Source organism: Parus major, chromosome 2, assembly GCF_001522545.3.
Source record: "Parus major isolate Abel chromosome 2, Parus_major1.1, whole genome shotgun sequence".
NCBI lineage: Eukaryota > Metazoa > Chordata > Aves > Passeriformes > Paridae > Parus > Parus major.
In genome coordinates this window covers 127453475-127477411 of record NC_031769.1, presented here as the reverse complement: position 1 = coordinate 127477411, position 23937 = coordinate 127453475, and the positions used below count along the sequence as shown (strand labels likewise).

The 23937-nt window shown below is 39.0% G+C and overlaps 3 protein-coding genes across 19 annotated transcripts in view; 1 reads left to right on the top strand and 2 right to left on the bottom strand.

The window, feature by feature from the left end:
- The window catches only part of TMEM67 (transmembrane protein 67), a 31759-nt gene extending 22900 nt beyond the window's left edge, over positions 1-8859 (bottom strand). For all 3 annotated transcript variants that reach the window (XM_015619841.1, XM_015619843.1, XM_033512341.1), the window contains exons 1-7: positions 8681-8859; positions 6793-6881; positions 5270-5363; positions 3700-3799; positions 3207-3276; positions 3031-3105; positions 1776-1838 (exon numbers count right to left, since the gene is read on the bottom strand). In XM_015619841.1, coding sequence (XP_015475327.1) covers positions 1776-1838; positions 3031-3105; positions 3207-3276; positions 3700-3799; positions 5270-5363; positions 6793-6881; positions 8681-8825 — 636 coding nt within the window. In that variant the 5' untranslated portion in view covers positions 8826-8859. The remainder of the gene's footprint in view (positions 1-1775; positions 1839-3030; positions 3106-3206; positions 3277-3699; positions 3800-5269; positions 5364-6792; positions 6882-8680) is intronic.
- Positions 8860-10474: 1615 nt separating this feature from the next.
- RBM12B (RNA binding motif protein 12B) overlaps positions 10475-23937 on the top strand; it is a 23474-nt gene continuing 10011 nt past the window's right edge. For 5 of the 13 annotated variants that reach the window (XR_001519550.3, XR_004496171.1, XR_004496178.1 and 2 more), the window contains exons 1-2: positions 10475-10618; positions 13412-13457. Coding sequence is in view for 3 of the 13 variants with exons in the window: in XM_015618356.2 (XP_015473842.1) it covers positions 14167-16266 (2100 nt within the window). In the remaining 10 variants the exon portion in view is untranslated. Of the gene's footprint in view, positions 10623-13411; positions 13458-14138; positions 16804-21295; positions 23756-23937 lie in introns of those variants that run through there. The other 8 variants (XR_004496179.1, XR_004496173.1, XR_004496177.1 and 5 more) reach the window with 6 other exon arrangements.
- Positions 20486-23937, bottom strand: part of CIBAR1 (CBY1 interacting BAR domain containing 1) — a 19987-nt gene continuing 16535 nt past the window's right edge. For all 3 annotated transcript variants that reach the window (XM_015618359.3, XM_015618360.3, XM_015618361.3), the window contains one exon: positions 20486-21300. In XM_015618359.3, the coding sequence (XP_015473845.1) occupies positions 21187-21300 (114 nt within the window). In that variant the 3' untranslated portion in view covers positions 20486-21186. The remainder of the gene's footprint in view (positions 21301-23937) is intronic.

The following is a 23937-nucleotide window of genomic DNA, read 5'->3' as shown; positions in this document are numbered from 1 at the left end:
TATATGGCAAAGACGACTCCTTCAAAGACCTTAGACTGATAAATATAGATGCATGCAGTTTAAGTACTTTCTCTTCAGTTTTATGTACCTTTTCAATTTTGGTAAACACACCAGTGTCAAGTGATATGCAGAGGTGGCACCTGGCATCTGTCTGCAGGGGTCACTGCACTGGTATTACCTTGTCACCTCCTTACCCCCATTTGTGTGGGTCAGACTAGCAGCTGCTCATCACATTCAGGCAGCATCTTTGAATGGCTGAGCAGGGTGAGGGAGACAAACAGGATAAACTGATGTCAGTGATAAAGAATGGGACCAGTGTACAGAATACATCTCAGAGCTGTGCATATGAGGTGGTGATAGGAGCAGCCACAAAGGTGATCTGGGAAAATCCTGAACCTAAATCTGCTGAAATACTGACTCAGAGAACACCTGCCAGGCTGGGAACCTGGCTTGGGAGTCTGAAACATCCTTGAGAAGTGCAGCTGGGTACCTGAACTTCAGAGACCTCCTGAGATACCATCAGTAAGCACAAACCCAAGGAATTGCAACAGCAACCTATCATCTGGAAAGATGAAGGAGACTCTAGAAGAAGGTTAGGGTTTAGAAGAGGGAAAACATTCCAAAAGAGTAGGAATAGGTATCTGCTATTTATAGTTGTACATGAAAGAGTAGAAAAACAGTCTGGAAAAAACATAAACTAGCCTGACATATAAAACATTGTCATCTAGTGGCTGGTCCAGGTGGTGCTGCCCTATGCTACCTTATGTCTCTGGTATAAAAATTACTTTTTACCCAAAATGGAGAGTGAATCTATTCCTGCCTCTCATCTCTCTCTCAATCTCTTCACACAGAGAAGGTCCCCAACACAAACTTTTCTATGAGCTCTCCTAGGCAAGTTACCAGACTGTGGTGAGGGATGCCTGACTGCCTCCAGATTCTGCAACGTCTATCATCTTTGAAGTGAAACTTCATCTGTCATCAGTTTTGAGGCCCCAATCCTGGGAGTGGTTTCTGGAGTACTGTACTGGTAGTACTTGGAATAATACACACACATATGGGTAACTCATCATAAGTGCATGTGCTCCTTTCCTAGTGATCATTTTGTAGCAAGTCATAATATTGAAATGTATTTCAATAAAGAAAATCTCAGAACCTGAGAAGTTAAAATTCGATCTTCAGGAGAGCAATACAGAAGGAAAATGAGAATGTGTGATAACAGAGTTGGTAAAAGGGAGGTGGAGGCACATGCTCTTTACAAGGGTCTGTGATTCTGCTGCCGCAGCCACTCTTTCACCCATGGTTACTGTCACCCTGAGCAACATAATGGTACGTAACACTTGCATACAGAAAGTAAAGCAAAGCTGAAAAGGGTGGTTCCATGGTTATGAATAACTAAAAATCAACTAGGAGGTAAAGAGCAGGTGCCAGTAAATACTGGATATGTAAGAAGTTAATTTTCTGAGTGATCCCTTACTGGATATGCTCATTTATATCCAAATACATGGACAATAAATCACATAATACTGAATATTGAAGGATTTTTTCTTTAATGCTATTCATTTTGGGAAAATTCCAATGCTGTAGACTTGCATTAACATTGACTAGCCCTCAATATTTCTAAGCATTCTATGTATATAATTATTTCTGTTCTATTCTCATCTCAAAATAAAATTCTTTAAAAATAAGCAAAGTAACTTCCAAAAATAAAAATGACATGCTTTTATAGAGTACCATTCTGCATAAAAAAGCAAACTGCAAACATTAATGAAACTCACCCAACAGGCAAAGGCTGAGGACTGCAGGTTTTTCAGAAACCACGCTGATGTCAGTGTTATACCCTGTAAATAAGGAACTTTTTCACTGTGTTTGTTCACAACAACTCATCCATAATGTAAGAGTCTGGAAAACTATGTTGGCTAGAAGATGGTAGTTATTTTTTTCTAAGAGCTTTCTGTCCTTTGCAAATATCTCTGTCTAACAATATCAGTTCAAAACACAACCATAATGCAATAATTTCTTTCAGTTCACTAAACTAAACAAACTACACAGGACAAGAGCTGAAATATTTAATCTTTGAACATTCTTTACCACACAAGGGAAGTACTAACAATTCCAAGGTATGATGTTGACTTGATGGAAAATCTAACTCAGGACCAAATTTGCCAAATGAATTACTTCACAACCTCCTTTTTATAACTGCTCACATTTGAACTACACATAGCATTCATATATACTGTAAGCAACTGAAAAGACATATTTTCAATAAAATATTACTTAGAAGATGGCATTTTCAGGGAGCAAACCAACGTTTGAGATCAGAAAAACTGAAGACTACTTTTTACTTTCTTTCAAGTGGTAGCTTTTAACATCATCCATTTAGGAGCAAAATACCTTTCTTAGCCACATATCATTTCTTGAATTCAGAACTACTTGGAAAATGGTCCTAACTTTGAGCAGATTACACAATTAATGAAAGTTCATTAGATAAAACAATGAAAACCCCTTCAATCTTTTCAACAGAACATATTTTCATTCATTAGCCAATGCAAGGAGTTCAGCAATTTCACACACAATCTCAAACTTTATAGGTGCCCATTTTTTTCTATGAGCTCTAAGATCAAGCAGTAAACTAAAGCCTTATATCTTTTTTCAAATGTTTTACACAAATACAAATTTTATATAGTAATAAAGTCCAGAGGCACTCATGGACTCTTTAGCATGCTTTTGTGATGCAAGAGTATGGTTTGAATGCACACCATTAATACCAAAGGCCACAGGCCACTTGTCCTGATACTAAAGTCATGTAAATTACTTCCCTTTCACAGTTTCCAAGAGGGCATGAATTTTTAAAAGCTTATTGCATTAGAACAATGCTTACTAGGTGTACATACCTACACTCTATGTAAATGACCTTACAATCATTGGGATCAGATGAAAAAGTACCACCTTTGGTTTCAAAGAACAGGAATTTGAAATACTTACTGAAAATAAGAAATGAGAAAGCTTAAAAGTGTTTTAGAATACACTTACTAGCTGTGCAAAACGAACAGCTGCAACTCCCTTTGGGGGTAAGCCTTCATGAGCCAAGAAACACAATCCCCCAGTCTGAAAGAAATAAAAGAAGAAAAAAATGTTGATATTTATACACTTGTCAAAATAACTTTTCTTCTTCTGAACTTCAATACAATCAACATTCTTCTACTTACTAGAATGTTTGGGCTGTTGCAGTCACAAGACTTGCTTACTTGGATGAATGTCTTTTCACATCTTACACACCTATGGATCATAAACATGAAGAATGCACTTAAAATGTAGATAAGTAAGATATTTAGCCCTCAGTGAAAGTTGATTACGTAGCATGCCTGGGAACAGCATCAGTTGAACTGAAATTCAAAAGCTATTACTGATTTGTTTCTACTATCAGTGAAATAGAAAATAAATTAAATAATTATCACATATTATATATTTGGATATAAATCTTTTTAGTCACACTAAAGCACAACAAAAAACCCAAGCTGCTGGCCATATAAGGACTTCAGTGAGCACAAAACACAGTGCATTTGGTACAGGGTTAAGGATTTCCAATTCCCTGCCTTCAAAACTGTCATCCCAAAGATACAGTCTGTTCCTCAGGAAAATTCCATTTAAACTAGCATGACACGTTCAAATTTATCATCACAAAAGGCAAAGAGCACCCACCTGTTTCCTGATGCATCTGAGGCAGAGAAGGACTGCTCACTTCCATTACAATGTACGCACAATGCCTCATTAAGCAAAATGCCATCAACGCTTCTTTCCACTAAGTAGAAAAGAAAAGCAACTGTGATAAAACTGCCTGATGCCAAGTATCACACTGGTTAAGATATGTGCAAAAAAATTCAGTATCTGCACAGATCTAAAATTAATTCAAAGTGTTTATTTTGAAAAAATCAAGAGCACAACATGCAAATAACATCCACTATAAATGCACATTCATGTACGTGTGTATGTGTGCACTGCTTATAGCTGTGTACAAGCAGCTTAGTTTTAAATGAGAAATGCAACATTTCATGTCTATTTGGCTACTCCTCTGTTATTTCAAACAAAGATTTCTCACTGCAAAGCAAAAAATTAAAACAAGTTCGCAAATTAGTAGAAAAAAAAATTTACATTTCATCTGAAATGATTCATGGATGTGTCACAATTCCCAAGTTTCAAAACTGCATCTTCCACCAACTAAATCATCTGGCAAGAGATTTCAAATCTAATTATTAAAAAAAAAAATCCAAACCAAAGAGAATAAAAGAAATACAATACTAATGTTCTTCCTGCATGTCAAATTACAGAATCAGGTTTGCTCTCAATATTTTACCACAAAGGCCCAAAAGCATGGGGCCTTTGTAACTCTCACAAAGTTTAAGTTAGAAGACTGGTATTCAGTGTTTTCCAGTTTCCTAGGAAAATTTAAAATTATTGATCTAGAAAACAGTGATTCTGCAATATACTCTGTTGGAAATGTAACCAAAGCAGAAATCTGTAATATTTAATCAGGGAATTACAGGCATTCCATGTCTTTGAAACTAAGGAAAACTAGAGGTCCCAAGAGCTTTTATGTTTTACACCACTGATGAAAAGCACTTTGTTACATTTCTACTACGCAAAATAAACAAAAATCCACTTAACACAAACACTAAATTTAACATTATTTTTCTATCTACAGAAAATCATCTGCAACTACTAGAGAGCATGAAGTAAGAAGCAGATATAGGGAAGCACATCTCAGAAAGTCACAGGCACAGGTGCCTCAGAGTGGCATGAAATCCACTAACAGTAATGCACAGTCATTTGCTTGGTTTGCTCAGCCTGTTCTTTTCCACCTACTCATCTAGGTACAATTCCTTTACTGTTCTTTACACTTCAAAACACTGTAATGTTTTTATAGTCTGTACTGACATTGTTTTTATTCCAACTTTAATGACTCCATCTATTTTGAAAGAGCTTGAAGGAAGTAATACACTAGTATTCATTTATGGAATGTTTGCATAACAGCTTTAATTGCAATGAGCAATTGTACAGATTTATCTGTTCTCTTTCAGAAATGATGATTAATACCAAGAGCAGTGCTGAATTTTTACATTAGATATGAAAACATACTTAAATTTTCTTTCTTATTTAACAGAAGAGCAGATCTTAGTAAACTCTTGAGTTTACTAAGATCTTTAACAGATCTTAGTAAACTCAAATATCTAAAACAAGTGCTATCATCTCATAATTGGCACATATTTTTTACCTAGTATTTCATTATAGAGGCATTTACAATTTCCTTTTGAAGTCAGGCCTTTGGGGCAAGTAATACAATTCCATCCATCTTGAGTAACTCCGCTCTAAAATAAAACATAAAACTATTAGAATTATCAAAAATATGGACATCACCCAGTATCTGTGAAGAATGCCTTATCCAGCCATTAGCTAATAGAAAATGTGTTCAGATAAAACATCAATAACATTCATGAAGCTTTTAAAGATAAAAAAAAGCTAAACAATCTGGCAGAAGTAATTTCTAGCAGACACACAAAAAAGTTAAGCTCTTCCAAACTTGTTAACTTAAATCCTTCAGGGGAAATTAAAAGTAGAATGTTAAAAAGAGATACATTGAATAAACATAATAATGCATACATAGCCATTTTGCATATAAATTGCATATTGCAATTGCATATAAACATACAGAAGTAATGGAAATAGAAGAATTTTACGTGAAGCAGTTTATATAATTGTTTGGAATTTTGTACCTACCCAGACAGTTCACATCCACACCTATTTCATACTATGAAGTAACTTCACTACAGATAAAAACCACTGAGGAAAATGAAGATAACTGCTTCTCCTCAAGTGCTATTGATGTTACTCCCCTCTCCGCTACGATCATTTTCTCTTTGCAAAAGCCTTGGCAGTAGATCAAAGGCAAATGCCACCATTGCAGGAAATACAAAGAAAAGGCAAAAGATCACAACACGAAAGGATATGTCCCAAAGTGTTGTCTAACACAGCAAGAAGATGGAAACAAAAGGGAAATTACCTACACAGCCCATTAGCCATTGAACACCTAACTCAGACAGGTAAGCTGCTCTCTTGAGAGTTCTTCTATAGTTAGTGAAGGGAAAGAAGTATTCGGGAAGGCTTCACCCTCAAAAGTTGATTTGCTGGAAAAATACCTTTCTTTGCTTACTATAATGGGGAAAATCTGGTTAAGCCTGGTATCTCTGGATCAATGCTGAGATTATTACACAAAATTATAGCTTAATTTGCCAAGGAAGGTCAGAAGAACTGATCAAACTATGTAAGTAAAGTAACATAGTAGGAGCAGCTTATTTTGAAGTAAGGATGAAAGATTGCAGATTATAAAGTTACAGCCTAAATGTTACAATAATAGTATGTACATAAATAATCAGTTAAGATACCTATGACCTGAAAAAGCATCTTTAACATTGTATACAGTTGTGCCCTCTGGGCAAGGACAAAGCAGAGAAGAAAAGCAGTGGAAGGAACTTAAACACTTGAAAAAATTCTTATTTTGTCTGTGGGGTTAAATTTGTAATGAAAAAAAGTGTGCAAAATAATAGAAATAGACAATTCTAAACTGAACAAAAATACTACGTATAACCATGGTCTTAAAAATTCCCAATCAAGGACTATTATGCAAAAATATTTTAAATTAATGAAAAATAACTTGCAATCAGAATAAAATTGAAAATCCCATAATGGTTATGATTAGTATTTTATCACTATGGCAAACATGAAACATTCAATACCTACCATATTTTCTGGGCATTTTTCACAAGTAACAGTGAACCCACCATTACTAGAGACCATCCTGTATCCTGGCTCACATACACAGGAACTACCTGAAGAAAACAAAAGAAATGCACTTTTAATCTATATAAAACTGACTGGTTGTAACAGAAAACTAAAAACAACTACTGTTGCTCTCAAGAGATCAAAATGGATTATTAGACAGGAACATAAAACATTTGGGTGAAATGTGAATGAAAATCACCATGCTTTTTAAAAAATGCCCACATTACAGTTTGCACACAGACGTTTTAAGAGACTGTTACAAGGCTGACACCAGCATTATATGTTTGTATAAAGGTTTTATTTTTTCAATTTGAAGTCAGTCCTAAAACCAAAATGTGTTTGTATGAAAAGGTTTTCCAAAATAAAACTGTTTTAAAAGCTGTTTTAAACTCAAGGCTGTCAAAATTGTCCATGGGAATCAGGGTTTAGATTGAATGGTTTTCAGTGAGTGAACAGAACAAACTTAACATTTTGTATGAAATTAAACACTATTTTCATGGCACATATAATGCCCATCTGCTAGTGCTCCACAATATTTTTTTAGAAACTTTTCCTGTCTCAGTGTTATGAACTTCCATCTGTACTTTAAACAAATATCACAAACCAAAATTGATTATATGTACTAATAAACTGTTTTTATTATTTAAGGTTATTTTGAACTGTGCAGGCAAAAATAATGTCAAGTTCTGTGGAAAATTTTATAACCTTAAAGTACATTCTGATAAGACCAGCTGTACAGAAACATTTGTCAAAGTGATCAACCATTTATACTTAATTCTGAAGACGTCCAATTGGATTAGATCAATGAAAAGTTTGGGTTGTGACACTCACAGTGACAATACCAAGGTTTTTAGGCATGTCACCTGAAGGCAGAATCCAGACTGATGAGCTAACCAGGGAGTGTATGGGCAATCACAAGTGGAACTCAATCAAGATGCAAACAGCACTGAGTGGCACCTACCTACACTGCTCCAGTCGGATCTGCAGGAAAAAATAAACCCTTGACCTCCCCTTGGAATTTTCCTCTCCCTGAAGCCCTTTATTTAGAGGAAGATTCAGCCTAAAAGAGAGTTATGGATCTAGACAGCCATGTTATCAGGGGATCTGAAAACAAATAGAGTACTTTTTTCCAGTAAGTGAACTATGGGATTGGTTTTTAGGGGACCCTGGTGCTGGTGGTGGAAAAGGTGAGCAGTTTTCATGCAGCAGCTGTGAACACAGTGGTCCACATCACTGCTTCCGACTGAAGTAGCAGTTCTGAAGAGAGATGCTGTTGGGTCTTAGTCTCAGACTTGTACACACAAGAAGGGACTCCCAATCTTGTTGGACTGTGTATAAAAGATGGACACTTTAATACCTCCTTATGCCTTAAAGACAGCAGCCAACTATCTGTATTTTCCATTTAGTACTGTCAGGTTGTGTTGTATGTGCTCCAAGTTCTTGTGTGGGACTCAGACTAACATAAACACAACCTGAGAATCTCACACTTGGTACCTCAGACATTCAACTTTGACAAGGAGTTTCAAGTCACCGAAGTGTTCTAGAACATAAATTCAGGGTCCTGTGGAATTTTATAGATGAAAATGCAAGTACAATATAATGCTTGAGGAAATAAAGGTTATTAGAAAGAGGCTGAAAGTAATTTCTCTGAGCTGTATCTCAGATACATCACAGCTGTGCCAGGGCCTCTTAGGTCTCTGCGGGACCCTGGCTTTTTGGCTCCTTCCCCAGACCTGTTCGAGGGGGGCTGTTTTACCGCCACAACCTGAGCCCCGGCTCCGCATCTCCCGCTCTGGGGGCGGATTCAGCGCGGAGCCACCCGAGCCCCGCCTCCCCCATCGCTCACCGCCGGCACTCTGCCGCTGGTGGGCCCCGCAGGGCGCGCAGGCCAGGCGGGAGCTGTCGAAGTAGCGGTCGGCGCCGCAGTCGGCGGGGCGCTGGAGCGGGACGGAGAAACCAAGGGCGAGGGGCAGCGCCGCCGACACCGCCATGAGCAGCGCGGCGGCGGCGGCCCCGCGGCCTCGCGTCGCCATGGCCACCGCGAGCCCCGCCCGCGCGCGCCGATTGGCCAGGGCCGCGCGGTACGGCGAGCGCCGGGGGCCTGTCGCCGCAGCACGCGAAGCGGGCCGGGGGAGGGAGCACAAGCCCTAGTTTAGGTATTTGGTCCACAGAGAGTTCTGTTCGTTTTGTGCGAGGTCAGGAGCGAAAAATGAGAGGATGCCGAAGCCCGGGTTGCACTTTCCGGTACCTTGTCCCTAGAACTCGTACACAATGTACATTTGTGTATATACATATGTAACACGCGTTTGTAATTTCTCCCCAGAGAGGAAAGTGCTAACAAGGTGGAAACAAAATGACTAGAGCAATGGATGCTCAGCCAAAGTTACTCCTCTTTACACCTTTGCCACACTCTTGCTCACAGAATGAGTCCGGTTGGAAGGGAGCACTGTGGGTCATCTGGTCCAGTCTCCCTGCTCAAGCAGGATTATCCCAGAGCTCATGGCACAGCATTGTGACCAGGGAGTTCTTGAATATCTATAGTGAGGGAGACTCCACAGCCTCTCTGGGCAGCAGAGTAAATTCTTCATGCTCAGGTGGAACTTTCTGTGCATGTTTCTGCCTCTTGCCTTTTGTCTCGTTCCCTCAGATGTTACCAAAACTTTGCAAGACACCGTGTCCTGGATTTTAGTTATTTCTCATTGTCCCTCTCCTACGTGCTGATTGCCTATTATGATTTTCGATATTAGCACGTTTTATTTCTTATTGTATTTATTTTGTTGGCTCAACAAGTGTTAAAAGGTTGAGTTGATGTTTTCAAGTCGAATTATCTGTCCCCAGGCACAAGTTCATGTAAATTTGACTGTGTAAAGATGTAACTTTTTACCGATGTGCTTGATTTGTGGAAACCTCCATCTTGTACCCAGAATAAACAATGGTATTTTTCTAAACAAGATTCTGTGTTGAGAGAGCTCGTAAAGTCGGCAACACCGATAGCTGAATCTACCATGAATAGTACAGGTTTTTCCTCCGACAGGTAAGTCGGAGCAGATAAGTACTGGATATGCATAGAAAGACAGGGGAGAACACATAAAGACAGTGAAGGCAGGATAAACTTTAGAACAAATATACTTCACTTGCACAGCCAGTACAGAGTACTCTGTATCTGCCCTTCACTTTACATAATCTTGAACCTTTCCTCCTTCTCTTCCATTCCTCCAACCCCAGCCTTCCCTTCCTCTCACAACCCGGGCTTGAGCCAGCCCCGAGCTGCCTCAGAAATCCTGTCTAGGCATTGGAAAAGCAGCGGTGAGTGGTGCCTGAGGCTCGGCACGCACCAGCACCGACGGGAATGAGCCTGAGGACAGCGCACAGCGCGGCAGCGACGCTCCGTTACCGTGCGACCGATCTCTAGATGCAGGTCTATCACCGTACAGGTATATCACTATGCATATCTATTATCATACAAATTATTATTACTCAGCTCCCTCAGACCCACATCCACCTGAGGGCAAAGAGCGCATGCGCACTGCCTGAGGAGCGGCTCCCGCCCGCGCGCAGACGGGGCGCGCGGTCCGCGCACGCGCGGCTGCAGCGGGGGGACGGGGTCACAGGGCCGCGGCGTTTTGCGCCCCGCCCGGAGGGTGCGCGCGCAGGTCCGCTCTCGCTGGCCGGAAGCGCTCGCGCAGCGCAGCTTCCCCTCAGCGTTGAGGGGGGCCAGCGGAGGCGGCGCCATCTTGGCGGAGCCGTGCCGGGAGCTGCGGGCCCCGTCCGAGCGGCGTGTCCGGTGGGTGCGTGGATGAATGGCGTGAGGGACAGAGCACGCCTCCCCGGGGTGCGGCGTGTGGCCGAGGGCGGCACGGAGTTTGCCGTTTCTCGGTTGCCCGACCTTCTCGGAACCGCTGCGCAGCCGCTCCGTGTGCCCCGGCCTGCTCGTGTCCCTGGGCTTCACATCCCCCCTCCCCGTTCCCGGTGCCTCCCTCAGCCCTGTCCCGGTGTTGGGAAACAGATGGGCTCCTTCGTGGCGGTGGAGCACCGGACCCCTCGCCCCGTCCCCCTCACCTGTCCCCTGCCCTGCCGCCCGCGGCGGGTTCCTCCAGCAGCGCTGGTGCCGGCGGGGCGACTTGCTTGGAAGCGGTTCCGTGCTACACTCGACTGTGTAGTGGGCCCAGCTGCAGAGCTCACTCATGTTTTCCTTCAGCACTGTGAAAACTGCTATTCGCAGCAGTCTGCTTCCTCTATTAAGGCTCATTTTGAAGAATAGAATAAGAAACCTTCCCCTATTTCGCTGGTTATTCTACACTGGTCCAGTATCGTAGTCGGGGTGTTTCTGTGGGTTCTTTCTAGCTTGCAGTCTGTGTAATTTTCCAGTGTTATGATAAAAACACTAGTCTAGTGCAGACTTAGTTTCCTACTGTGTTTACAAGTTGTGTATTATTTTAATGTCTTTAATGTTTGGAATTTTCCGAGGCTGTGGAAGAATAGGTATTGTACTGTTTTCTAGACAATTTTGCTTATATATAAAATTTCATAAAACTGTACACTTCTGTGCTTTTAAGTAGTGGCATGAAGTTGTTTATTTATTCTCCAAATCCTTGCTCTCTGAAGTCATTCAGTTAATGAATTGCTCTTACTTTTCATGACAAGTCAGCTCTCTTTGGTTATGCACTTTAAATTGTTGGATGGCTTGTCTCTGCTTTCTACTCATGTGTGATTGTTTACAGTCAGTAAGAGCTATTATTTGAACTTGCATTTGTTTATGGACTTCTTAGAGATCACATTATGATCTGGAATCACTGTGTCTGGTTTTCACCACGGAAGGTTGTGTATTGTATGGTATCCCTGGTGCATCGTGGAGAACTTGCAGTTTATCACCGAAGAATTATGGAGGAGAGCTGTTGTGAATGATGTTTAAAAATTGGGATAAGAAAGCGGAGTTGTGAATCCAGAAGTACTACAGATTAAATACATCATGAAGTAGCAGGGCAGCGGATTTGCTTTTTCAAGACACGAAGGTGCTGTATGAAAATTCTGCCCTTGAATTCTCCATGCTTTTTGGCACTGCCATTGCATCTGTTGAGAAGACACGTTGTAAAGTGTTCTGGGTCTGGCTGGGATGGAGTTAACGTTCTTCACAGCAGCCCATACAGTTCAGTTTGGATTTGTGGCTAAAAGAATGTTGACAACACATCGATGTTTTGGCTGTGGCTGAACAGCACTTGCACAGTATCAAGGCTGTACCTATTTTCCCTACTCTGTTCCTCCAGTGAGTGTGCACAGAGTAGGAGAGAAGCTGGGAGGGCTGACTCAAACTCACCAAAGGGATATTCTGTGACATGTAACATCGTGCTGGGCAACAAAAACTGAGGTAGAGGAAGAAGTATTTTGTTGGTTTTGGTTTCTTTGGGAGGATTGGAAGAAGGCTGGACATCAGTCAGCCTGCGTGAGGTGGCGATTTCCTTTTTGTGTTTTTCTTTCTGCTGATGAAACTGTCTTTATCTTGACCCACAAGTTTTCTTGACTTTGTTCTTTCCCATCTCACTGATGGGGACGAGGAGTGAACAATCGGCTGTGTGGGAGCTTGGCTGCTGGCTGGGGTCGACTCACCACAAAAGTACAGAGGACAGATGGTCTTTAGTGAACTTTCTAAATGGGCAGTTGTTTTTGGTTTGTTGTGCTTATGTACTAGTGCAGAAGTGATGTGGAGTCCATTAGTGACAGAATTTGGGCTTTGCTGTTGTTTTGCTAAGTTCAAGTGGAGTGACAGTTACGGTTATTGATAAATAACTTGTCATCAGGATCTAGTGCTTTATAGAGAAAGGTTTGTAGGAGGAGTGTTCTCAAATGCTCAGAGCTTTGGGTTGTGTTTGTTTTAAAGTGATGCAGTAAATTGCTACAGAGGCTTGTGTTTGTTCTGAGAATATTGTGCTATTTACTGTGTGATGTTAGAAAATGTTGAAAATAGGGGTGTGTTCAGTTGGTGTATTCAAGCTTTTCTTCTTATGTTTGAAAGGCAGTAGAGTAACAATGTAGGGAAAACACTGAAGTTGGCTTTGTAAATTCAGGTGCTTCCTGAAGTTTCGCCTTGTTGGATAATTTTGGTCTTTCATTTGATGGTCTTCACGGTGTACATTAAGTGCAGTGCTGGACTGGTGAGCAGCGTACTCTTGTTGTGAAATTTGAAACCAGGTGGATTTCAGAAGAATGGACATGTCTTTTAATCCTAAAATGGACCTAAGCACCTTTCAAGAACTCAATTGAGAATTGTTCCCTTGATACACTGTCAGTCTGTTTCATTGCAACAGTTCAGTGTGGCACAATTGATGACCAAGTAATCTCATCATATTTTCATCGTTTCCAGAAGTCAACTTAAACTCTGAATTTCTTTTGCTTCTAAAATGGAAAAAGAAAGATGCAGTGCATGGCATCTTGGAACATGGAAGGAGTTCTTCACATGGGTTCATAACATGCTTGGCTTTAGTATTAGCCACTGCTATGGATGGGCTGCAGCAGTGTAGCACAGTGTGTAAAGCAAAGTACAGGTATCAGCCATTAATTATGTTTCGTTTTCTTTCCACAGTTAAGTTGATTTTACAGAATTTATCAGGTCTCCAAAGCAGAAACAGGTAAGCTGCCAAAAGCTTAACACTTCTCACTGAGTATTGTGACAAGATCATACACAGCCTTTTTTCCTCACAGACTTGTGGCTGGCAACTAGGATATGCTTGTGGCCGCTGCAGTTAATGCTCTGACTACGCCAAAGAGACAACATTTTTGAATGCTGAGGAAAACATACATTATTGAACAGAACTGATCACTGGGTAGAGCAACTTGTCAAAGCAGTAAAGCCTGTACTGTTTGTGAAGTACTTCATTTTGCAGTGACGTAGTTATTCTTTTTCCTTTCTCCTTTTATCAGCTAGTGTCCTATTCAAAAGTAAACTGGATTTTTTTGTTCTTTAGGAGTGGGCAGAGATCTCTGGCATATAGTAACTAAGCTGTGAAAGACTTGAGGTGTTCTTTAGGTATTGTGGATGGTGAGGAGTGACTTAGGTGGATTTTGTTGCCCTTAGGGTAGGGAATATTGATAGATTTGTGCATGTGTGCCGGTGGAGTAGCTAATTGTTCTGTCTAATCCACTTTCAGTGAACTGTGTTTCAATCTTGTTCTCGTGAACTTGTGGGTTGATACCTTCTCTCTTGATGAGATGAGGGCATTCATTAAAAAGGCTCTAGCTTCTTAAGTGATAAGTTACTGTAATAGCTGAGTACTAAAGACGTGCTATCATGTGTACCTTTTTGTCTGCAGGTGATTTTTGCTGTGGGTTGAGCTCAGCATGGCTGTAGTCATCCGTTTACAGGGGCTTCCTGTTGTTGCGGGTCCTCCAGATATTCGTCGTTTCTTCTTGGGATTGAATATTCCTGATGGAGGTGTGCATATTATTGGAGGAGAGATTGGGGAGGCTTTTATTATATTTGCAACAGATGAAGATGCACGGCGTGCCATGAGCTGTTCAGGAAGGTTTATCAAGGACTCTCGCATAGAGCTCTTTCTCAGCAGCAAGGCAGAGATGCAGAGTACCATAGAAATGAGCCGGAAACGATTTGACCGTGGGGGACGAGAAAGTATGTCTGGCTCTAGAAGAACAGGTACTAATGGTTCTAGTACATCAAGTATTGGAGATATACCACATTTAGTTACAGCTTCTCCAAAAGTAATAAGAAAACCTAGTTACGGGCCACCAAATCGCCTGGAGGCTGGTTTCCATACTAATGGCACAAGATATGGTGATATGGGTATACCTAAGTCAAACTATCAGTTAAGAAAGGATTCTCACCCATTTAACCCAGATGATCGTTACTTATTTCTACGGGGTATACCTTACTCTGCAACAGAAGTTGAAGTACGTACTTTCCTTTCGGGGATACATGTGGATGGAGTGATTCTGATAAAGCACCGCAATGGTTTAAACAATGGTGATTGCTTGGTAAAATGTGCTACACCTGGTGATGCCTTAGAAGGACTTAAACGTCATAGACAATACATGGGTCAGAGGTTTATAGAAATTAGCCCAACTACAGAGGAACGGTGGATTGAATGTGGTGGAAGGATAGACATGCCAGATGAAATGGATGACTTTTTGTGTGAAGACCATTCTCCAAGAAGTGCAGGCTACATGCATTCAAGGAAGCATTCTCGTTCAAGATCACCAAGGAGACAAAGAACACATTCTCGTTCATCTCCTAGCCAGGAATATTACATACACCTAAGAAATCTATCTTTTAATGTAGAAAAGAGAGATCTGAGAGATTTTTTCCCTGATTTGGATATACACAGCAAACAGATCAAGATTTTAACAGATAAGCATCAGAAAAGGACTAGAGATGCTTTTGTGGTATTAAGGAATGAGAGAGAATATCAGGCTGCTTTGGAATGTCATAGAAAGGTTCTTCTCAATCGTCCTGTGTACATTTTTCCAATTTCAAGAAAGTCAATGTTGAAAATAATTGACTCTTGTGAGAGGAAAAGATCACCGGACAGAGATCATTTTGGACAGGCCATATCAGAAAAAAGTTACCGGGAAGGTCATTCCAGCCCTAAGACTTGTGTTTATGTAAGGAACTTTCCATTTGATGTGTCAAAAATTGAAGTGCAAAAGTTCTTTGCAAGATTTGATATTGATGAAGATGATATTTACTTGCTCTATGATGAAAAAGGAGTTGGACTGGGAGAAGCACTAGTGAAGTTTAAATCTGAAGAACAAGCTATGAAAGCAGAAAATTTAAATCGTCAAACTTTTTTGGGAACAGAAGTATTAATAAGACTAATATCTCAAGATCAGATGGAGAAGTTTGGTGTAGCTGCACCATTATCTGCACCAAATGAAATGCACGGTCATTCACATCTGTATGACAGAGCTGACCTCTCCCGTCCAGTTGGTTCACCATCTGGGCCACCACAAGGGCCACCCATGCATTCATTTGGTCCCCCTGGGAACTTCAGGCATCATTCTGAATTTAGACATCCCCCTGAGGACTTCATGTGCCCTCCTAAGGATTTTAGGGGTCCACCACCCCTCATGGATTTTGGTGGTGACAGTGAACCTTTTGGCAGAATGGAGTTTGGGAATAATAAAATGGGAAATTTTCCTGAAGGAAGATTTATGCCAGATCCAAATTTCAGTGGTGGTTCTGAACGCGTTGTTCCTGTTCTATTGAAAAACTTACCTTTTAAAGCTACTCCTAATGAGATTCTGGATTTTTTCTATGGCTACAGAGTGATACCGGAGTCAGTTTCTGTGCAGTACAATGAACAAGGATTACCTTCTGGTGATGCCATCGTTGCTATGACAAACTATGAGGAAGCTATGGCTGCTATTAATGAACTAAATGATAGGCCCATTGGTCCACGGAAAGTTAAGTTGAGTTTGCTGTAAAGGAGGAAAAGATGCTTTAATAACACATTCTAGGTTTGACAGTATTGACAGTTATTTTAACTTTTAATTACTGGAAGATGTATAACAGTTTCCATCAGCTGTTGTAAATAATACCCAGTTCAGTTGTTTAGCTCTTGGTTGAAATACCTGTAGGACATTGAATGTCTTACATCAAGGTATAAAGGGATGGAGTTACAAAGGTTTGGGTTGTTGTTTTTTTTGGGGTTTTTTTTTTTTTTTAGATTAATTCCAGTCTTATGTCTTTGCATCAAATAAAAACATAAGTGCTGGTTGACTGACCACACAAACGGTTCAAATAGAAGATTTTCAGTGCTACCTGCATTACTAAATGACACTTAATGAGATTAGTTTAATAAAATTTTAAAAAATACTTATTTTTTTTGTTTCCTTTTTGTGTAAACTTTTCAGGTTTTATTCGGTTTCATGTGTTTGCAGGCATTCCTGTTTAAAAAGCTTCCTGTTCTTATTAGCTGGCTGTGCAACTTTCTTAAAATAAAAAGGAAACTGCCATTTAAATGTGTGTCTTATATTTAAAACTTGTATAGTTAATGATGTCAGCTATTATGGTGATGAGATCTGGGTCTTGTTGAGAATGCTGCTTGCTGCTTCCTCTGGAAAGAGTGAACTGGTAGTTTGTCAACACAGATGGCAAAGCAGAGGATGGGTAGTTTATAGAGATTGCAGAAGCTCTATTCATCAGTTAAAACTTTTTTTCTCACTCACTGTAGTACCTTGAGGCAGAAAATGAATGTTGGAATTAGATCAAGAATTCTGACTTCAGGTTTTGTTTTATCTTCACATGCTTCATAATACGAATACTAACTGGCTAATGATGTCTGGATGCATTCCAGGTCAATCTCTGATTAATTTTAACTAGCATCTGTCACTGGCAACCAAGCTGACAACCAAGTGTGTTATTTTCTAATGTAATAAATGCTTATGTCAGCATTTAGAATGTGTTGTTTTCACTGGTTTGTCACCAGCATATTTAAATTTTAGCAATAAAAGGTAGCTTGGAAAAGCCGTGTCTTCAGAATTAAGGCTTAGTAGGAAACTTTGATGATTGTGTGGGCAAGGACTTTCCTTGACATTGCAACTGCAAGATAGTATCTGTAGTACTACAGGATTAAGTCTCAGTCCCCTCAAACTGAGACAACAAAGTTGCAACTTAGCAGTGAAAACTTAACTTTGGTTGTTCAATACCCAGAATTCCTAAATTCATGAAGTAGGGAGGTCTCTATTCCAATTCCCTCCTCAAAGCAAGTTTCAGCTAGAATGGGCTATTCGAGGCCTTGTCTGTTGTGTCTTTAAAAGCTTTGAGGACAGAGCTGTCTGGCCAGCCTTTCCAGTGAATGATCCCCTGTCATTGGTGGTCAGACCGTAATTACTTTGTGTGAAGTCATCATCATGATTGCAGAACTTCCATGCCAACTGTTTGGTACAAGCAAACAAAATGAATGAAATTTTTTGTTCTGTAATATTTAAAAGGTTACTGTAGCTTTATCCTGCATATTATTTGTTCTATGTTTTAAGTGCCAAGGAAAAAGTTTTTTGAATGATAATGCAAGGTCTGTATATGTAGATTACTCTGAGCAAAGAACCGTAATGGCCAAGTTTTCAAATTCTTAACACTTCGCATACTGATACTTGCTTTAGGAATTAGCATCAGAATCATTCAGTTTTGAATCATCCTCTGAACTTAAAAGGAATTAAAACCCAACCATTTTGTGCTTTATTTAATAGCTACTGTAAAAGAGATCAAGGAGCCAGAAGATGTTGCACGGAAAATAAAGACATGAGAATCCTCAAAATAAACTTCCCTGACCATCATGGGGAAACTTCATTATCACTCTTTTTGTTAGCTAGTGTCTTTACTATTAAGCTGTGTTGAAAATGTGAATACAACTAACGTCTCCAGTTAATCAGTTTTAGATGATTTGTATATTTTTAAAGCACTTCTACTTATTAGACTATAGGAGATTTCAAACTTGGAGGCTGGAAAGGTAAGAAGGTTTAGTAGAATGCTTTGCCAGTAAAGTGTGAGATTATCTTCCAGAAAAAAACCTATCTGTTTTCAGAAAAGGTTAAGAGTGATTGCTGATAAGATACCATTAGTTTTTCAGATAGCAGACTCTTTTTTCCCCCTTAGTGAACATATAAAAAGTATCATAAAGCTTGTAATGGCAGAGGTCATAATTAAGGCATTACAAGATGGTCTTTTGTTTGCCCTGTAGCAGATTTGTATTTAATTTAAAGCCAGATTAGAGTTTATGACTAGTTTAGGCTAACCTGAAATGTTTGATTGATAGACCAAAAAAATTTATTTTTCCAAGGTCTATAAAGAGCTGTATATCAAAGTATGTACAGAGGCACTGAAGCACAGGAAACTTGGGAAGGGATGCCAGTAAGTACATCAGTTAAATAGTAATAGGACAGTTGGTTCTTAGTTTATAGTTGTTATCTGGTTGGTGTTTTGGGTCTGTGTCCGTCTTCCTGTTCCCCCTGCCTCTATAATGCCCCATGGCATTATATTCTGATTCTGCCTGCATAGATAGTACAGGTCCATGATGTGATGACAGCATTTCCTGATAATAGGATTTTATAACATCAGATGTTTAGTGGTTTGGAGGTATTGTATTTCCAGTACAAAGGACAAATCAGAAACTGTCTATAATCACGTGGCTTGAAATACTGTTCTTCCTTTTTAAGTACCACCCATATAGTAAGGAGTAACAAATGAAATGCTACAGTTTGTGATGTTTATCTAAAACACAGCAAGTTTCCTTAGTTATGCCTTCTCTGAAGTTCCTGTTGCCACCATTGTCCAGAAATTCTGATGTGAAAGACAAGAGTTTCTGTTGTCAAAAACTAGAAACAGTGATCACCTATGAAAGCAGCTTGAGACATTGAAGGAAGATCTAACAGGACAGTCTGATGAGCACCCCTAATCCCAAAGGAATGTGTCAGTGTGTTCAACAGAGAGGCAAAATAGTCCAGGCAAGAATGGATACATTTCTGTATTGTGTAGGTGCCAGTTATAAAAAATACAAATGAGTGAATGGAATAGCTGCAAGTCAGTCTTAAAGTATGCACTCGTACCATGAGAAACATTCTTTGTGGAAGTGTCTTAATTCTTTACTAACAACCTAACTTGTTATTCTGGCTGTGAAGTATTTTAACCAGGGACTTTTCATCTGTAGTTTTGAAGTCACAATTTCTGTGCAACATGCAAAGTTAAGACATCATGCATGCAGGACAGTTACCCAACACTGTACTTCTTTCTGGAAATTTTTCTGTGATTCCTGAAATTGACTTTTCTTTGTGACTTGGGAAGAAGAAAGTTTATGTTTGTGAACTGCATCATCTTTTAGAGGGCAATTAATGTAAACAAAACTGCCTTTTTTTCAGAATTGCTTTCTCAAAGCATAGTACACAAATACTTGCTATCTGTATCTATGTATGTTATATGAAAACCTGAAATTGTTACGAAGTTAGCCATCTGTTTTGGAGATGAACTGCCTCATTGCGTGTGAAATGGTAAAGTAGTGATCACCATAATTCTGATGTGATACAACTATTTATTGAAGTGTCTTATTTGCTGAAATAGATGGGAAATAATTATGTAGATGCTTTTAAAAGTTTTGCTCATTGGCATTTACTGCTGGCAATTACAGCAGTAATTCAATGTCAATTGACATTGGTATGTAATGCTGGTGTAAAATTATTTTCTGGGTTTTAAACATAATCCTGTATTGTGAACTTTTCTGTTATTTCCATCACATTAATTTTTGGCAAAACCTGTTTTTTCACATGACAAAGCAGGTATGCGTTGCATTCTTTCCATCAGTGGACATCAATGTTATAAATGCACTTCCTGGTTTATTTCTGCAACTGAAAGATTTTGTTACAACTTAAAATTGCTTTCCCAGTGGCAAGTTTAAATTCTGCTGCATTTGTTCTTTAGCAGATACTGGAGGTGAACAGTGTAGTAACAGCTTTCTGGCAGACAACTATACTGTGTTAAAAAATTAACACATATAACCTCTATATCCAAACAGGGTAAGAAATTACACTCAAAATGTGTAATTTCTTGTATGTTTGATGGAACCAGTAACTGAATCATGTAGCTAAACACATGGAATTTGAACTATGTGTAGCACGTCAACTAATATAATAAACAACTACATAAAATATCCACTAGTTTTATCATGAAGGCACTTTTATTTAAAAGCAAAGCAGCATTGAACATAAGATACTGGGCCAGGTCCTTATTTATGACTTCATTCTGTATGTGTAAAGGAATCAAAAGTCATCTGAACCTTATGAAAGCCTGAGGAAAATGAAAATAAGAAAAACAGTACACCTCATCCTGCCTTCAGCCATCCAAAGTGGATAGCAGAATGAAATCTTAACAGGTTGTTGCTGCAAACAGTTTCTTAATTACTACATTACTTTAGGATGTATAAACCCAATTATAACAGTTACAGCTAGAGTACTTAATAAATTCAAGAGGTGTATAGAGAGGTAATATCTTGGCAAAGTAATGAGAAAACTATGTGTGTAACTGCTTGAAAGCTTAGTGCAGTTTTTGGACACTGTTCATTACGTAAGTTTGAGCAAATGTGGTTACAGTATAACATTTATGCAAATATAATACAGGCATCAATTTAAATATTTAATTTTCTAGCTACTGAAACTGTCCACTTTCAGTGGATTTTCTTCCATTCTTTGAAACCAGTCATTTGTAGTCTGGCACTCTAGAATCAGTACTGATTCTTGCTCCTGCTTGAATTCTAAATATATAACCCCGGTGAAATTCTAGATCCAGCATACAAAAGCCTTTAGGTAAAGGGCTTTTTCCCCCCCTTAATAAAAAAAACCCTTCTTAGGACAGCTTTGTTATCTCACTTCCTTAGTAGCATCAAATTCGTCCTCCTCATCCTCCTCTTCATCATCTTCATCTTCCTCCTCGTCCTCTTCTTCATCTTTTCTTAGCATTCTGCGGGAAATCAGCTAAAACAAAAATCCAACAAAAGGATATCAACTGTTTGTTCTCTGCAAACAAAAAATAATTCTCCATTGACATTTTCTGTCTAAATGTTTGTAGGGTTTTCAGTTGGGGGAGGGGCTAGATTGTTTATTTATTAACTTTTCATAACATGCACACCAATGGAATGATACTTGACACAGAATAAAAATACTATAATGATTTTTAAAAGTTAAAAAATTCCATATAGTCCTTGACAACTATTATAGGATAGGGAAAATGGTCTTTTTGCCTAATTAATGCTAAAAATCAACAAGATGCAAACCAATTTTTTTCCTGGGTTTGCTGTTTTAACAGCAGGCTGAAGATGAGTATTAGGGCCTAATCTTATCTTGAAGACATTAGACCTCTTCAATGAAATGAACTGAAGAATAAATGGAAAATCTATGCTGCTCTAAGCTTTTTACATTTTCTTTTCTTTCAAGAATGAATTAGACAAACTTGGCAAGAGTCTTGATTCATAGATGAACTTCTTTCTGTGCCCATCAATGCTTCCCTTCAGAGTGACTCCTCTTTTTGGTTCATCAAACATTAAAAACAAATGCCAGCTGCCAAGCTTTCATCTCATTTGACAGATTCTGCAGTCTGTACTTTATTTTAATAAGGGCTCAGTCTAATTCCTATTGAAGATAGATTATTCACAGACAATGCAACATTTACAATATAAAGAAGGATATATGAGTTGTTTTTCTTTTTCTCTGAGAAAAAGAACATTGAAGACAGTTATCCAAGTCTTCTGAAATACTTTTGAAAAATTTTTTCAGGTTCAGTGGGTCTTGGGTGTCTGCAGCTCTAATTTTGGTTATATTTTCTTTGTCTTCTTACACAGTGATATAATAAAAATTTCTGTACTGAAGACAGAGCTTGCCTTTTTTTTAAGCAGCCCCCTATTTTAAAAGTCCTTAAATGCTCATTATTGACTTCTGAGATGTTATAATTCATACAGCTGTCTATGTAACTTAAGTTTTTTCTGTGCACGTAAAGCAAACTGTAGTCATTGAACTTCTGAAAGCAGAAAAATCCTGAGTCTTGATGCTCATAAAGTACGTAATTTAGCTCAAAGCAAATACTTGCTTAAAATTCCTGAACACAACAGAAAATGGAGTTAATCATTGGGTGAAGCTAAGTTAACTTGAGTTGCAATGTCTAAGGCAGCATTACTCTCATTCTGTGAAAGCAGAAAAAGACAATGGCAGTGTTTTGTAATTGGAGTTTAAGGAATGCTGCAGATTTAGCCTGTTAAGGTGAAATGAATTTCACTGGAATAATAGTGATAGAATAATATTCTAAGTTTTTTTTTTCTAGTTCAGACCATCTGAAATTCTTCAGCAGAGCTTGTATCATATTTCTGAAGAAAAGTTCCCCCCTTTCCCCTTGTCTGAAGTAAGAAGTGTTCTGGCTTTATGGCTTTTTTCTGCTCACTAGTTAAATACCTCTGACCATGCAGCAATTAACTAAATAGTATATTAAATATTATCACTGGTGGTGCTAATGTGGCTGTCCCTAAGAACCAAACTGGATCAGGGAAGGAAAGTGAGTAAAGAAATTACGCCGTTTAAATCCAAGTTGTTGTGGCAAAGAACTAAAACATACCAGTAATGAGATTTAATTTTTCATAACTTAATGCAAAAAAGAAAAATATGCTAATTTGTTGACCATAAATAATTTTATGTAAAAATTAATTCCGTGAGTTGCATGTAGGTGATGACTGTCCTTGGTTAAGTGGTTCAGCTCCATGTTTCATTGCAGATGTTACTACAAAAGCATGGCAATTCTCTCCACGTCTTACTGTTGGAACATTCAGATACATTCTTTACAATAATGGTTAAAATAATACTTTGCTGTCCTACAGTGTCAAGTGTGAAAGTCAGTTACATTTAATGCATGTAGATAAAACTTGTGTACTTAAGTTTGATTGAAAATCATTCTGTTTTGCTATAGTTCTAAAATATAAGCTATACCAACCTGAACTGGTAAACCAAAACAGGATAAATTGTGAAATGAAGTGTTGTAAAATGAAGGACATAGCTCCTTGTGAGAAAATGAATCAAGCTCAAGGAGTACTTTAGATTTTTAAGATACAGATAATACAGAAAGTTAGTCCACATAGCCAGAAATAAATTCAATGATGGTGCATGTTAAATCCTCTGAAAAGATCTGAATTGTGTTACTGGCACACTTTATTCCATCTTGTATGCAGTGACTTCCCACACTGTCCCCCACCTACAGGTTAGTGTTTGTGTGTTTGTCCTCCCCTGCCCCACAGACTCGGGCTGTGTGATTCCATGAACTGCTTCCCACATAATTTATACTGCTTTACATTGGAAATTGCAAATTACTGCATTACAGACAGTAAAGGATTACTGTGTAGCAGGAAACTAGATTTGTCAAAAATCTCAGAGTGGAAGATCCACAGAAAAGGTAAGTTGCCTGAAGGTTTTTCTCAATACAGCATTTTTCTTCCCTCATGAAATGTTTGGTGGTTCCAAAGATTAGAGCCCTTAGTGTAATCCAGCACCATGTTATTTAAGAATCAGGAAAAGGGCTGCCCTTTCTTCACTGTCCTATGGTGACTGGATTAGTAGGGTGTTCCACTCCTTTTC